General features: G+C 38.0%; 1 protein-coding gene across 4 annotated transcripts in view; it reads right to left on the reverse strand.

The window, feature by feature from the left end:
- Positions 1-1,664: 1,664 nt before the first annotated feature.
- The window catches only part of PLPPR5 (phospholipid phosphatase related 5), a 191,164-nt gene continuing 177,331 nt past the window's right edge, over positions 1,665-15,497 (reverse strand). For all 4 annotated transcript variants that reach the window (XM_037403636.1, XM_037403638.1, XM_037403637.1 and 1 more), the window contains 3 exons: positions 14,145-14,321; positions 12,352-12,471; positions 1,665-3,875 (listed from right to left, as the gene is read on the reverse strand). In XM_037403636.1, coding sequence (XP_037259533.1) covers positions 3,843-3,875; positions 12,352-12,471; positions 14,145-14,321 — 330 coding nt within the window. In that variant the 3' untranslated portion in view covers positions 1,665-3,842. The remainder of the gene's footprint in view (positions 3,876-12,351; positions 12,472-14,144; positions 14,322-15,497) is intronic.

Below are 15,497 nucleotides of genomic sequence, written 5' to 3' on the forward strand. Positions count from 1 at the left end.
CAGCCATCCTCACACAAGAGAGGATGACAAAATGGCAACACCATGTTTTAGTGGAAAGCCCTGGTAGCAAATAGCAGGAATAAAGCTTGCACAACTCTAGGCATGCAACTGAGGTTTGAGTGGGCAGACACTGTGGAGCTTTCCTTTACAGAAGTCTGTGAAAACCAAAAGACCTAAGTAGTGGAGGAGAAAGTCAAAAGCTGAAGCCATATTTAGTTCCCATTCATTTGGCTTTCTAGTAGTCCAGGTGAGAACTGGGCAGCTACTGGCTCCAGCTGCAGTCGTGTTTGTGATATACTTCAGGGTGAGGGCATGGTATCCTGCTTGATCTGTCCAGTTTCTCAGAGGTACTTGAGGGGAGATGAAAAGTGCTGGTGTACAGCAGGAAGGACTGGTGTGTTGGGGTTGAGTCAGCTGTCAGAGGCAGAGCCTGGTGAAAACGTTCTTGGTGTGCTTGGTGGGAGCAGCTGCAGAGCTAAGAGGTCTGCAGGTCTGCTCACCCTTCCGCCTGCAAATGCTCCTGAGTGTCCCTGAGGCCAAGGCAATGCAGATGGCCAGGGATATATTTGATCAAAACAGACTCAGGTTATCTGTTCCTAAAATATAGCACGGATTGCTTTCTGCACGGAAAGCCTCAGAAATACCAAAATTAGACTTCAGAAGAATATAAAAAGCTCCCTGCTAGCATAATGTGCAAATGGACTGCCACACTCACCGTGATCTTGGACTGCAACAAAATTAGAAGGCAACAGCAAACAGCAAAGAAAATTGCAGCTGAAAAATACCAACATTATCCTCTTTTAAAACGTATTGTTAAAACGAACATTTTTAAAAGCTGAAGAGATGTGAGCCCAGATGCTATCGCCGTATGTCTTATGCAGTTCATGATTACAAACCGACAGCAGAATACATATAAGGAAATCTAAAATGGTATGGATACGAGCCCAGCTGGTGTCCCCATATGCCTTATGAATTCCATTTTTAGGAACATAGCACATATAGCATTAGAGATGCTTCTTTTAAGAGCATCTCACTTATAGAGTCGAGCTGTTTCACTGAAGTACACGCAGGAAAGGTCCACAAGGATCATAAAACCAGCTGCATTCCACAGCAATGAAACGGTTCAGTCTCAGTATTTTTGTTAGGGACCACCCTGCACCACAATATTCCCCGAATGAGGGATGATTCTTTTTGTCATAGGCTCCTCACTGGGATTTTTTTAAAAGCAACCACCAAAAAGCCATTTTAGTCAGAAAACGCCAACTTACTTTTGTTTTGGAAATCTGTTCCTACTGAAAGTTTTTTCAGGTCCAGAATGGAAGGGGCAAAGGCCCAAGCTCCAGGGCAGCGGAGAAGTACAGGTGTAATCCTTGTCACTTCTGAAAATCAATGAAAGTAGCATCCAGAGCGTGGCTTGTTCACATCCTGCGGACAGTCCTTCACCAACAGGCTGCTGGACTCTCTTCTGCAATACAGCTCTTCCTCCCCTGTTTTTCAATTTCACCAAAACCACCTCTAAGGAAAGGCAGTTAACTGTGGGAATTCCTGGTTAATTGCGAAAATATAACACCAAATGCAGTCGACATAAGATCATAATTTCATTATATATACACTAACAACCAAAATATATCTGAGGCAGATATATAAAAAAAATCTACTACATATGAATGAAAAATTATTTTATTTAAAAATACATTATACAGCAGAGTGTCTCTCTTGTTTTCTCACTGCTGGTTCACAGAGATAATATGATAAATTTTACCCAAATATTTGACTGGGAAAGATCCTGAGAGAGAAAGAGACCAGTTACAAGCTGATGATATACAGTACACTGAAAAAGAGTAATCTCTTTTAACATAAAAGAATCTCTTGGTAATCTTATAAATCAGATATAAAAAATGCAGGTTTTCTACCATGCAAAAATGAGTGAAGATTTCATTTAAATCTGCACATAGAGAAATCATTAGTACCTTGGACCTTAAATAGCTAGACTAAGGGAAGGGTAAGTGTGCCTAATGTGCCTAAACAAACTTTGGACCTACTACAATTTTGTAAACACATTTGATAGTCTAATAAAGGTGGATTTTCAATCACCTAAGTAACACTGCTGTAGCTAAGGGCTCTATTCTAGGACTTCTCTCCCCACTGGCATATTTCCTCATTCTCTAATTCTCATCTTAGCACAATAACTTCATGAGATAAGCTCTATTGCACTCAAAGATGACTTGGCCTTGCCCTGTTTGCCAAGCACTATTTAGGTAGTTGTATTTTAGTGAAAGCAGAGATTAAATTAAAAAGTAGAAGGCAAGTGTTTCCTGGATGACTATGTGGGGATTTATTAAAATTTGTCATAGAAAATATATACCTAATTCTACAGTCTTATGTTTCAAACATCCTCTAACAATGAGCAATGCACAGGAAATACAGTGAAAATATGGAAAATGTAAGGCCTAGAACGTCCAACAGCCTGCACTGAACATTACGACTCTCACTGTGCCTATAGCGCTAGCATCGTATCAGCTGTTCCTAGAGGAAAACTTTCTGGTAGATGTTAAGAGAACCCTTCAGCATCTACAGTATTTAGATCCATTTGATGCTCAGTTTTTCTAGGACAACATCACTATGAATAGTCAGCAAGACTGTCTTTTGAAGGGGAGACTCAATTCGATTACTCACAGCGATAACAGAGATATGGTAATATTGCCTGATGCTGAAGAAAAAAAAAAATCAATTCATCAACACTGCACAGACTGACAGGGGTTATTTTTGCAAGAATATGGCCCTAAGACACAAACAGAGATAGAAAGATCTGTAGAGAGAAAGTCTGCCTGTCCTGGTCACTTCAGCTGAAGAAAATTAATGAAGCCATTTTGGTTTTTCCTTGAGTGCTCCAAGATGAAAATGGAGAGTAGGAACTCATATGCACTTTTCTCACTAAGCCAGTGACCCTCTTATCTTAGCACCCATTCTCCCAGCATAGTATCAGGGCGTACAATAAACATGAGCAGATGCAGGCTGCCTTGAAGAATTTGTTAAAACACTTTATGAATAGCACAGCTTCCCATGAGATATGCTGAGCTAAGAATGGAGCCCTTAACCTTTCATGGGATAACATTAGTAATAAAGAATATATCAGTGACCAAACTTTCTATATTATTTTCATTTCTTTTAACCTAGATACATATATATCATCCAAGACATTCAAAAACTACAAAACAACAATTCAACTACAATTATGTCAGGAAAATATCCAAATAAATAAACTTTTAATTATGATACAATACTTATTACAGTAAAAATTGGCATTTTTTTTCTCTTCAAAAGCAGAAGCACCAGTCTTACATATAACATACTGTTTGAATGATATCTTACATGGAATACAGCGTAATACAATGTGCAAACAGCATTTTCATACAGAACATAATATTTGTCTAGTTTTTATACACTGAAATCGCCCTAAATGGAAACAAGTTCATGCTGAATTAAAAATGTAGATTTTAAAAATCAAAGTCAAATCAAAATATGAAGTACTGTTGGAATAGGTACATGAACCATTAAAAACAATGAGAAGCCAAAATAGAGGGTACTGTCAGATAAATATAATTAGTGCTCAGTTTGTCCCATTCCATCAAAAAGTAAACAGTTAACATTTTTTCTAGAAAGTAAAGTGACGTTCTAATATTTAAGAATTCTTCAAAATGTTGGTATCATTATAATGATGTAAAAATCAAGTCAGAAATAGGACTTCTAAAAATTTCTTATTTTTGATACACTGCAATTATCATGTGTGGGCTGTGAAAAGAGATGAAGTCCAATGGAGTGAATATACATCAGCGTCAACATCATGTGACTTCTGCAAAGGCCGTGATGTGGTTCTACGAGTTAAAGGAAAAACAAAGAGATAAAAACCCAGAAACCACACAGACAGACATCAGTCTCCATTGTGAAAACTTCTGCCTCTTGTGCTTTAGGGACAGCCTCATGCTTGGAGATTACTGCAGGATGATGTAATTTAAATTGGACTTCACTGTAGTCCTCTTACTTGCTCCCATAGCAATTCTTTGTTAACCACTCAAAGACTGGATATGTAAGCATGCTGAACAAAGTAATTAGGTGAGGTGGATATTTCAGTTTTAGATGGGGTTTTTAAAATTAAGCAACAATGTGAATAATTGAGTTAGATGTACTAACTCAATTAGGTTAATGTACTAACTAAAATAAGGTTTTATTTCTACCTTATTCATATTTTAAAGCAAAATTCCTAGAAGTTAAAATTAGTCTCTGACAGATTATAATCTTTTTCAGTGTTCATACAATTTTAATGTTGCATTTTTTTTTAAAGATTAATTGCTCCCCATGAGCTCAATGGCACAGAATCAAGTAGTGAAATGCTACAACAGAATTGCATTCAGCAGTTGAGAACTTGTATTCAAAATTTCTTTTTCAGAATCACTGCAGTGTCCTCTTCATTTGCAATGTTATTCTCCTCTTTCCTTCAATGGGACAATTCTTATGAACACAAGGATGTGTATCAGAATGTGAATATACTACATGTGATTCTACACAGTAAGACTGCAGCATCCCAAAGAGCTTTCCTACTTCTTCATGCTCTAACCTAAGCAAGTGCCTCTGCAAATGTTTTGTTGGTAGAGACAATTGCATAATGATGTGCAGGATCCAAAGGAACTGTATGTTCCCTTTAGGCACCAGTACCCTTGACTGCCACCATTTTTTATAAAACATGCAACATGTAAAATTAATAAAGGCAATTTTGATGTTAAGCCATGTGCTTCTTCCCCAGCACAAAAATGCACAGAGGGAAATAATACCACACAAAGCACTGCACATTTCTCTCATCACCTCACCTCCTGGAGCAGACCAAAATCAGAAGCGAGGAGGTACAAGCTGAAGAGCAGCGGCGATGTACGTAACTTATGGAGAGTGCAGCAGACCTCCCTTTTTTTGATTAAAGAGTTGTTCTAAGTCCTTTAGAAAATCCCTTATCACACACCACAGAAAGTGGTAGAGAGAAACAGTGGTCACCAGACAAGTTTATATTTCTCAGTTCTTCTTTAAATCAGATATTTGTCTGTCAGTCTATGCATGGGGAAGCAGGCAGGCATCTTTGATTTTCACATTACAGAAAAGTAGCCCGAGTGGCTGCTATCCTGTGCTTCCTCATTTCCCCCTCTCGAAACAAGGCTGGCAGCTTTGCTCCCTCCCAGTGCACCATAACTGTTCTGTGTCCAGGAGGAGCAGCTCTCTTCCTCCTCCCCTATAATACGAATTTTAGCTCTAGCAATGTTTGTGCAGTATTTTATGACAGCTTTCATAAGAGAACACCACCAAATAATAAGCATCTATATACATTCTTCTCCAAAATAGAAAGAATATATTTTAAATAACAATGATTAAACCACAGCCAGCAGATTTTTTTTAAAAGCATTAGAAAAAAAGTGTGCGACTGCCTGTGAAACGGTTTTCAGTAAACAATACTAGCAAATGTCATTGTTTCCAGATTTTGATTCTGCAGAAGAAATGCAAAATTAGATTTCCTAATTAGAAAGCAAAACATACACATTTCGAAGCATTTTAGTTGGCTGGCCATCTTCTACTTTCAGTACAGGAAAGACATACACTGGGCAACCTCAGTGACTCCAGAGTTGCTGTGAGGGTATTCTGACATTTTCTTCACAGTATTTACTTTATCTTTCCTTAATTAGACCTGAAAATAATCCTTAGTCAACTTAAACTAGCAGTCTAAAATTATTAATTTTGTTGATAAGTAAGATTGTTTAAAAATAAATGAGGATTTGGAGAAAAAAATATCCTCATTATTTATTCCGATCAACTCTTTCAAGTCCTGCTGTATGCTATCGCTTCTTCTAAGCAACATATATTTGTCTGTGACGCAGAAAACCAAATGCTCTTTCATGTGGCATTAATTCAGTACTGGGTAACTATTACTCTAGGAAAGGAGAATGTGGTTCACACTCCTGCCAGCTATACATCCAAAATGAGCAGTTCACCATCCTAGGAAGGACTTGCAGAGCACAGGATATAACACAGAAGAAATCATCCTTCCTCCATAAAACCTCAGAGAGAACTGCAAAGCTGCCTATTGCAGAGCTATTGATTTGGACCCTAGCAAAGACTTGTCAATTCATTTCCAACAGGCCCAGCAGGATGATGTGTAACTAGGTCAAAATTAATCACTTGCTGATGGCAAGAATTACTGATACAGATTCATGCAACAGTCTGAGTATTCATGCTTTTTCATGTTATTGTCCCAGGCAAAGCTACAAATAAGCCTTGCTGAGACTCTTTACAGAGAAAAAATAATCAGCAAACAGCATTCCTCTTGAATAACTGCATTTCAACTCTTTTACTATGCTCTTTTACATCTGCTTAAATTTACTGTGACAAAGCTCTGCATGAGACGCTAAGCACCAACCGCAGATTCACACAGATGCAGGAGACAACAAATAACCATGCACAAGACCTCAGCTTCTGCAACTCCATGGGAAATTTTTTCCCTACAGTACTCAAAAGAATTGGAATATGCTGAGGGTCTGCTCAATGGCAGCAGTTTCACAGACAGGCATGCTGGCTTCTGTACTATTAATTCTAAACTGACAGTATCAATTTGGTGTCAGCACCACATTTACAAAGGATGCTTCATAACCATGCTCTCACACCAGTAACAGAAAATGGAAGCTAAAGGCTAAGCCTTGAGTGCAGGTTTCTGGGGGCAAATGATCCATACCTGTACATCCTCCATTGAGATTTTAATTAATTTCTGTTTATAAGTGATTTTATAATGTTAAAGCATTGAAAAAAAATCCATGACAACTTTGTGGTTTGCAGTTTTCCTTATGTATATGAAGTATTTTTTATCTGCAATTTTTACTCTGCTCTCATGATTTCAGTTAGAAATATTTTAAGAAGTCATCATCCTAAAAAAGATATTTCCATTTTTGAAAACAGAAATTTGAAAAGTTGTTTGTAGTCCTTCACACAGTAGTTTGTTAAAAGAAATAAAAAAATACTACTGAAGTAGTTCAGGCAAATAATAATGTTCTCATATAATTCTCTGGGTCAGCAAAGTATATTTTATGCTTTCACTGGATGAATCACATTTTTAGATAAAAGAGTGAGATCATGCAAAATTCCCCATTTAAAATGTTGCAGACCTGCACAGAACGCTGCTGCCACACTGCATCTGCCTTTGCTTCAATTCCACACTCACTCATGTGCGCTCTTGCGCACATACGTTTATTGCCTTATATGAAGACATTCAAAACGGTCCATTCCTGATATCCAGGAGAAGAACCTAACGATGCGTGCTTTGAGGGAGTTTCGTTGCAAAGGATCTTCTTGATTATTACCAATACTTTGATTCTTTAACACCTAAAACCATGTATATTTGAGGCAGTCACACTGAATATAATGTTCCATTTCCTATGTTTAAGTATCATTTTATTTGAACATTGTGTGTGATCACAGTTTGCATTCAAACACAAGTAATTCTGCACAGTCCCCCAGAAGCAGATTTAAGCAGAAGAGTAGGACATAAGTGCAAATTCAAATGCTTCAAATTGAAACAAAATTGGTTACTATCTTTTATGAGCTGCCTCTCCTGGGTACCCATTTCTATGCATGAAACAATGTTGTATTGTGCCTCCTTTAACATACTGTATTATCAAGAGAGAACTGTTATGACAACAGAAAAGCAAAAACCTGCCTATAAGCTCATTAAGCATGTGGAGTCTAGTAAAGCCATCCGGGAGATACACATACATGTACTAAAACACTGGATGGATACCTACAAATGCCTTTGGACATTAAGCACAACAGTATGTGGATACTTCTCAACTAAAATATTTTCAAGCAACAGACACAGACACAAACCCTCTCCCCCATTTTTTGTGCTTTGCTTTCAACAAAACTGTGAGCTCAGTGATCTGGAGAGCCCCAGGGACAGACCTGACTCCCTAGGCCATGCTGCGTGTACACGAATGCATATACCAAGGAAAGACTTCTTAGTACCAAAATGCATAAGGCCAAGGGAAAAGCAGTAACACTGAGAATTAAAAATCAAAATACTATTTTCTGTCACTGTGAATAAGTTGTTCTACATCTCATGAATAATCAAGATAGAGTAAATGGAAAAAAACATTATACCCTAAAACCAGAAGGGGAATGCTTCCCCACTTTTAATATACTACCAGAATTCATTTGAATATCTATACCTACTATCATTAAATTTTTTTATCATCTCCATTAACAACAGAACAAGAATTACAGTATCAAACTCAACAGGATTTTTGGGACAATTAACCCTGATAGTAACTAGCAATTGGTACAACAGGCAACAAGAAAGTCACGTAATGTGAGAGGAATTCCAAATACTTGTCACCATTAAAACTTATAAATGGCTGAGAAAGAGACACTAAACTATCTGTTTCTAGCTCACAGTCATGCTGGAGAGTCAGTCTTATGGGTGGAGTATGAGAAACTTCATTGCAACAAGGAGCGGTGACTCTGTTTGGGAACATGGTTTTGGCATTGCTGATGGAAGAAGCACTATGAAAGAATACAAGCAGAGACTTTTGCGGTCACAGCACTGCAAAGAACCCACTGTGCAAATAAGTAATGTTGAACAGCTACAGAAAGCACTGATGATCAGACACAGTAATCATCTCATCCCACAGAAGGTGAACCATTGTGCCCCTCCTAACCCACCCCTTCCTTCTAAAACCTCTTACCTCAGTATTCTGTCTACTGCCTCAGTTAGTTCTCAAATGCTTCGTGTTCCCTTTGTATTTGATTTTTTCAAAGACGGACTACTTATTAAAAAGAAAAAAAGGCTAGGAGAGCCAGCAGCTACTACAAGACACGTACGAGCCCTCTGTAAGCCCTGACCAATTTCAAGTGACTTCGGCACGAAATAATGTCAGACTCCCTTGAAACAGGAAAAAATACTTTGTGACTGCACTGGATTGAGCTGAACTTTAAACTCCTCCAGGTACCACCCAGAATAGCTGTTCAGTAACTCTCGCAAAAGAAAAGGAGTCTCCAACCTTGACTGTGGAATACAGCACCCTCTCTGTAGGAGAGTGCTGGCTAACTGAAACACAAATTGTCTTGTAAGAGACAAAGAAGGTCAGAGACAGGAGAGAAAAAGCAGCAGATTGGTGAGTGATGAGATTTCTTGGCTTCCATTCTTTTCATTAATTCTGAGGATGAATGTACTTAAGGTGAAAGCAGTAAGTCTGCATTGCTGAGCCAGCTCTGGCAAGGATTCTTCAAGGAGACACTCTGCAACTATGACTTATTTGAGTACATGAGAAGTGGGTACCCATGCAGAACAGCTTAATCATCTGCACGCACCACAATTAAACAGAAGTGTCATGCAAACAGTGATCTACCCTTGTCATTAACCGGCAGCAGCTCAATTCAGAATATTACAAGTACACTTATTCCTATTTAAGTGCACTTCAAGCGTAGCTCTTGACCTCCACCAGAACTCAGACAGCAGCAGCATGGAGAGCATGCCAAAAGCAGTCATTCTCCAGCAGGAAAAATCATTAGAATAGCCAGTAGCTGATCTGGAAACATGAAAATAAGGTGCTTCCAGGTCTCCGTGATGCACCATGTTCTTATTCATTTACAGTGAATTTAGAACAAAATAGCAATGAGTGTGGTCCCATCTGGAAGGTATTTCTAATGAAGTCATTCTTTAAGACAGCATCTTTGAATTGCTAGCTCCCAGATACCCATATAGTTACTATTTTTAAATACCAATAACAGAGTTGCATTGCTTCATGCTAGCACTGCCTTAGCCCATGATAACTTCAGTCGGTCAGGATTTGTGCTACTCTTAGTAGCCAATTTCTGACAGTTGTATTTAATACTGGCACAGAAGCTTGCAGACTGAGAATAAGGAAAAACTGATTTTATATAAGCCAAATGTAAATGTATGTGCATTCAGAATATGGCACTGGAACAGCCCTAACTGAAATGTAGTGAAAAGTAACTTGCACATAGCTGAAGTAGGCACAGGCAAGTATTAAGCACCCCTCTCTCTCTAGAGAACAAAGGACATAAGAAATGGAAAGGAGTTAAAAAGCAAAGGTTAAGTTAATAATTCTTGTAGTGATGGTAGTTAACTGGGATGGCTCAATTTAGGCCTTAGCTTCACAGAAGTGTTCTTCTTAGTGCTTTTTATTTAAAAGGTTTGGCTTCTATCTAAAACTTTAGACTGAATATTAAAAATAATAATAAAAAAATCCAAAAAACCTCACCACCTAAAGCACTAGTATGTAATTAAATTTTTCATCAAATATTAAAATTTAAACTTTCTGAGAGTGGAAACAGAAGAAAGCATTTCCCAACAAATAGCAAAGTCTCCACATTATCATCCTCCCATCTCATCCTCTCTGTCTGGAAAGGAGAAAGGCTTTGCAGCATAGACAAAGATGAACCCATCCACTGAGATCTCACCAAGTGTAACACCCTATGGGAAGAATCCAATTTAAATATCTAGACAGAAGTTCCATAACAGTAAATAGCTATCCTCTACTGCCAGGAATATGGGTTTAGAAAGAAGTTCATCCATATAATAGTGTCCCGGGCAGTTCACAAACAGTAGAGGTCATTCTCAAGCAAAGCAAACATTATCCTGCCACCACCCTTCCACACTCTTCCATAGCTTTCCCCACATCTCAAATGTGCCTAGGCCAAGTCTCAGGAAAAGAGCGAAAGGGGGCCAATTCAGGTAGAAAGACTAAGTTCACATGAGGTCTTTATTTCCAGAAAAAAAAAAAAAAAAATCAACAGCCAGAGAAAGTACATTTATTACCTATGATGGCTTTTGAGCCACAGAAATAGCTTCTATTGCAGGAGAGCCTAGCGCATAAATAAGACATACTCTTATTAATGTGGTATGTCTAGGCCAACTGACATCTTGTTCTGTTTTGACATTTTACAGAAAGTTTACTGAATGGATTGTTTTGAAGATACACATTCATCATTAAATGCTTGTTCAAGCAAATGAAATTGCCCTCCTTGTGACAAGGTATCAGCAGAAGTAGCTTAGACACATTTGGTTCAAAAAGGCATGTTAGATCATTCTGAAAAGAAATCTTTCTTTTAGGGATAGGAATGACAAACCTAGGGCTAGCAGCGATTCTTACTAAAGGACAACTTCCACCAGTTCCAAGTGACTCAGACTGGGAAGTGGTTAAAAACACTTCTTATGTTTAATATGGAAGAAATATCAGGAGTAATTTGGATTTAAAACAATGTCATAGAAACATACTTTTGGCGCCCTACTCAGTGCAGAATTGTTTACTATCTTCAAACACAGACAATAACACAAGAGACTTTAACAAGTAATGACAGATAAAGTCATTAGAAAAAGTAGAATTGCTTTCAAACTTTGTATCAGTAGTTCAAACTTCCCCCTGGTAAAAACGTCTAAAATGTTTCATTATTTGGTTATGCTATCTATTTCAGTGCTTGTTTGCTCATAAAATTATTTAGACATAATCTTACCTGACACACAGTACAACATGACCTTCAAAAAACCATGATTTTGTATTACAGGAAACTCAAATAAGCTTTAAACACACCACAGTACTTGCTCATGCAAAAAGTCTTGGCATATGCAGGAGACTATCACTGGCATGTAATCCAAAATCCCATTTGCTGTGGCAAGTGATCATGGCTCCAGTCCAGTTACTGTATGACCCATGTTACTCCCCATTATTATCACGTTCATTAAGTTGTTCGCCCTGCTAGCACAGATGTCAGATCCCCAGAGTTTCCAAGTGGGTGCCCTGTCCTGAGGCTAGCATGTGGCTGATGATAAAAGCCCCACAGCTGATCTGGAAGGGAATGCATCCCATGCGCTACACTAACCTGAGGACATACCCCCAAGAAACAGGACAAGTGCCACTAGTACCTAAATTGCATAACCTCTTGGGCTCAGGGGTTAGAATTCTATTCTAAGCACCTCAAACTCTGTGGACTCTCAGCCACAGTGTTAACCAAACTCACTTGAGGAACACAAGGGAAGGTGGCCTCAGATCTGCTCAGCCTGACTCCAGGACCTCAGTGGTGGCTACAGCAGTAAACTGGACTGGTATTTAGTGATTGCTCTTGGAGGTGACACGAAGAGTCTCCCAAGGAGTGTCTCTCAATTAATTTTTCTTTTCTTTCTCCTTCACTGCCATGTCTCCTTACTTTAAATCTGATTACCCTGGCACACTTGTCAAGATAGTTTGGGATCATCTTTCCAGGAAAACTACATTTTATTTAATTGGGTTTTAAAAAGTCAAACTTTACCTTTTCTAAAGGGCTTTCTACTCGGGGTATGCTGATCATGGGCATCTGGGCCAGATTTTCCATATGAGAACGTTCATGTTCTGGCTGACGTCCTCTGAAGTTATTTACCACACAAACAACCTAGAAGGTATTAGAAGATAAACAGAACAGCTAAGGAACAACTCATTTTTTTGAGCTTTGATCCTGATATCTATAATTAGGCAGAACTGACACCAGCTTTAGTCACAGCTTACACTAGAGACACAGAAATGTGAAGTTCATGTTTTACAGAAAATCCTTAATTAATATTTCAAGACAAAATATTTTCAACCAATTCATCGTTACATGCATCATCCGAGAACTAAAAAACCCTCTTAAAAAGCAAATCCATTACTGAAGCTGAATAATAGAATACCAATTACTAGCAAGGTAATGAACAGATGTCCAGAGCACATGCAGCAGAACACGGCAAACACCCTATGTTCCTATTGAAGGGCCAGTACCATCTAAGTTTTGACCAGCAAAGACGTTCTCAAATGGAGAGTGAGAAAGGGAGAATGAGGCGGCAAGGACCATCCCCAAATCTGAACTAAACTCTAAACCAGCTCAGGGCGGCACTGACTCACACAGGGATTTAGGGATGTGATATATACCAGTTTGTTAGTGTTTCTACTAACTCAGACGTTCAACTGGGCAGCAATGTTTGCCCATTGTATTTTCTTCAAAATACAGCTCAATTTGATGTCATGTTACTCCAAGGAGTTTATGCAATATACATCACAAAATATAAGAAAAAATGCTGGGACGCATTTCTATTCTGTTCTCTTTTATGACTTTAGGGGCACAGACAGAATGGAAAAACTTCTTAAAAATGAACAACCAAATTTAACTTCTGGACTACTTGTGTGGAAGGGAACATTTGGAAGTGCAAGCAGGTATATTTTAATAGAGACCTAAAGGTGCCCTCACATTTCTCTGAAGAGTGAAAACACCCAATTCAGCCATCGCTGTGAGATTTCTCAGCCAAGCCAAACCTTCAGATCCAAGATCTTGAGATCAAGATCTTGAGATCAAGACCTTGAGATCCAAGAATTAAGCTCAAAAGTGTTTTCATGGTGAAAAAAAATCAAAGATCTATTTAGTACTATTGCAAGTTTGCCTGTCTGGCAGCTTGTAGGTAGTAAACAGCAGGAACTATTCTATGCCATAGTCTCACACTGAAGTTATCAGTGAAAGTGATTAACAGATTAGCGGCAGCTTTCTGACACAGACACTAGTCATTGTGAACTATGACTAATGATCTGGTTTTGGAACACAGTTCCAGAAAAAGAACAAGGATTTTTTGATACAGAATAACAAAATTTCAGTGTCAACCTAAGTCAGCAGCAAAGAAATTCAACAGGGTTACCTTAAAGCTGGAAAAGAAATGTTACTTGTTCTCTGATCAGCGTAGATATTACTATACTGAGTTTAGTACTTTATACATGAAATCATAACTAGACATTTTTCTGACAGGTATACACTTAAAGTGGGACTTGGTGTAAAAATCATTGGTTGAAATGCTACAATCTGTTTATAAGGAAGTCTTAAAATAGATAATTTTGTCAGTCCTTTCTTGACTTCACATTTCTGAGTGTGTATAAATCTAATTTAAGGAAACTGATATTTAATTGAAAACAAAAAATTAAACACACCTCTTTTGCCATTTAGTTGTCTGAAAAGTCAGGCTACTATTTTTTTTTTTTTTTTTTTTTAAGAGATACAAATTTAAACACTTTTTTTTTCAGGCACAAATGACACCAATATACACTTACCAAAAATACTGCTATAGATATTCCGATTATAAATCCTGCTATTACATCTGACCAGTGATTTCGATACTCTGCTACTCTGTTGATTCCAGTAAGGAAAGCCAAGCACATTAAGCCCAAACACAGAACAGGTTTTGCAAGCCTTGTTCCTCTGGCTTTTACTGTGTTGGTGATATACATCTGAAAATCAGAAAGGAAGAAAGTATAAGACTGATTGATATCTCCCACTAATTGGTGAATAAACCCTCTACATTTTGTTTGAATAGACTGTTTATTTGGCACTTCCCCTCCCCTCCCTCCCGGGATACAGAAAAGGAATTAGACGATACAGCAAAATTACATTTTATGTGAACCTGAAAAGCCCCCATAATAACAGGCAAATTACACAATCCCATTCTATTACTCCAAATCTATGTATTTATCTATAAGAGAGGTAAGCAGACTGATTTTTCACTGTGCAGCATTGAAAATAGAAAAAGATCTTTACCCTAAAAGGGGCTACCTCAAGGTCTTGTTTTTATTACCAAATGCCTTTCTTCATCATATACAACTTCTCCATGTGATTAACTAGAGATTTGTCAAAAAGCAGTGAAATTTGAACTAAATGCCAGCATATTTTTTATAAATCTATTGTATAAATAACGTGGAATAGTTTCAACCAGTGCTGAACCAATACAACTCTGTTCTTCACAGATGGTGACTGAGGATGTTTAGTACCAATCCCTCCCAGCACACAAACCAATCTAAATGCAGAAACTTTGATTTCTCAGTTTGATGCATAAATCTGCTCTGCTTGCAGTCTAACTCTCCCTGAGCAATACTGCTGAATTAAAAACATTGCCTCATGACAGAGCAGCTCTTCTTCCCTAAGGGTGCATTAGGGACTATTAGGTTTAAGCCAGCACTTTCCAAGCTCTGATGGGCCAGTGGTAGAAATTAATACCAAATCTTTGAATTTTCTTTCTCTTGAATCTTGACATAGAGCTGCTTGGAAGTTCCCCCCCTGAAAAATTATACTTAACTAACAAGATTTTTGAGGGGGAAAAAAAAATATTTACTTTCTGCAGATGTTTCTGCAATAAACCACTGAAATCCCTAAAAACTTCACACTTAGATAGACTTGAAGTTTTTAGATTGAAGAATGTAAATATTTTCTGTGGAGTTTCACTACAGACTCTGTTGCCATCACTTAGAACTGCAAAGGGAAACAGATGAATCTGCATTGAAGAACCAGTTCATTTTTGGCTAAGGAATGGGCAGACCTCTTTTTCTGTATGTGTACTCTCTGAAATTTCTGTTGAATTTACTGGGTAATCAGTTACGAAGTGCTGCAATAATCTAGTCAAGAAGTCAAAA

Source organism: Falco rusticolus, chromosome 11, assembly GCF_015220075.1.
Source record: "Falco rusticolus isolate bFalRus1 chromosome 11, bFalRus1.pri, whole genome shotgun sequence".
Lineage (NCBI taxonomy): Eukaryota > Metazoa > Chordata > Aves > Falconiformes > Falconidae > Falco > Falco rusticolus.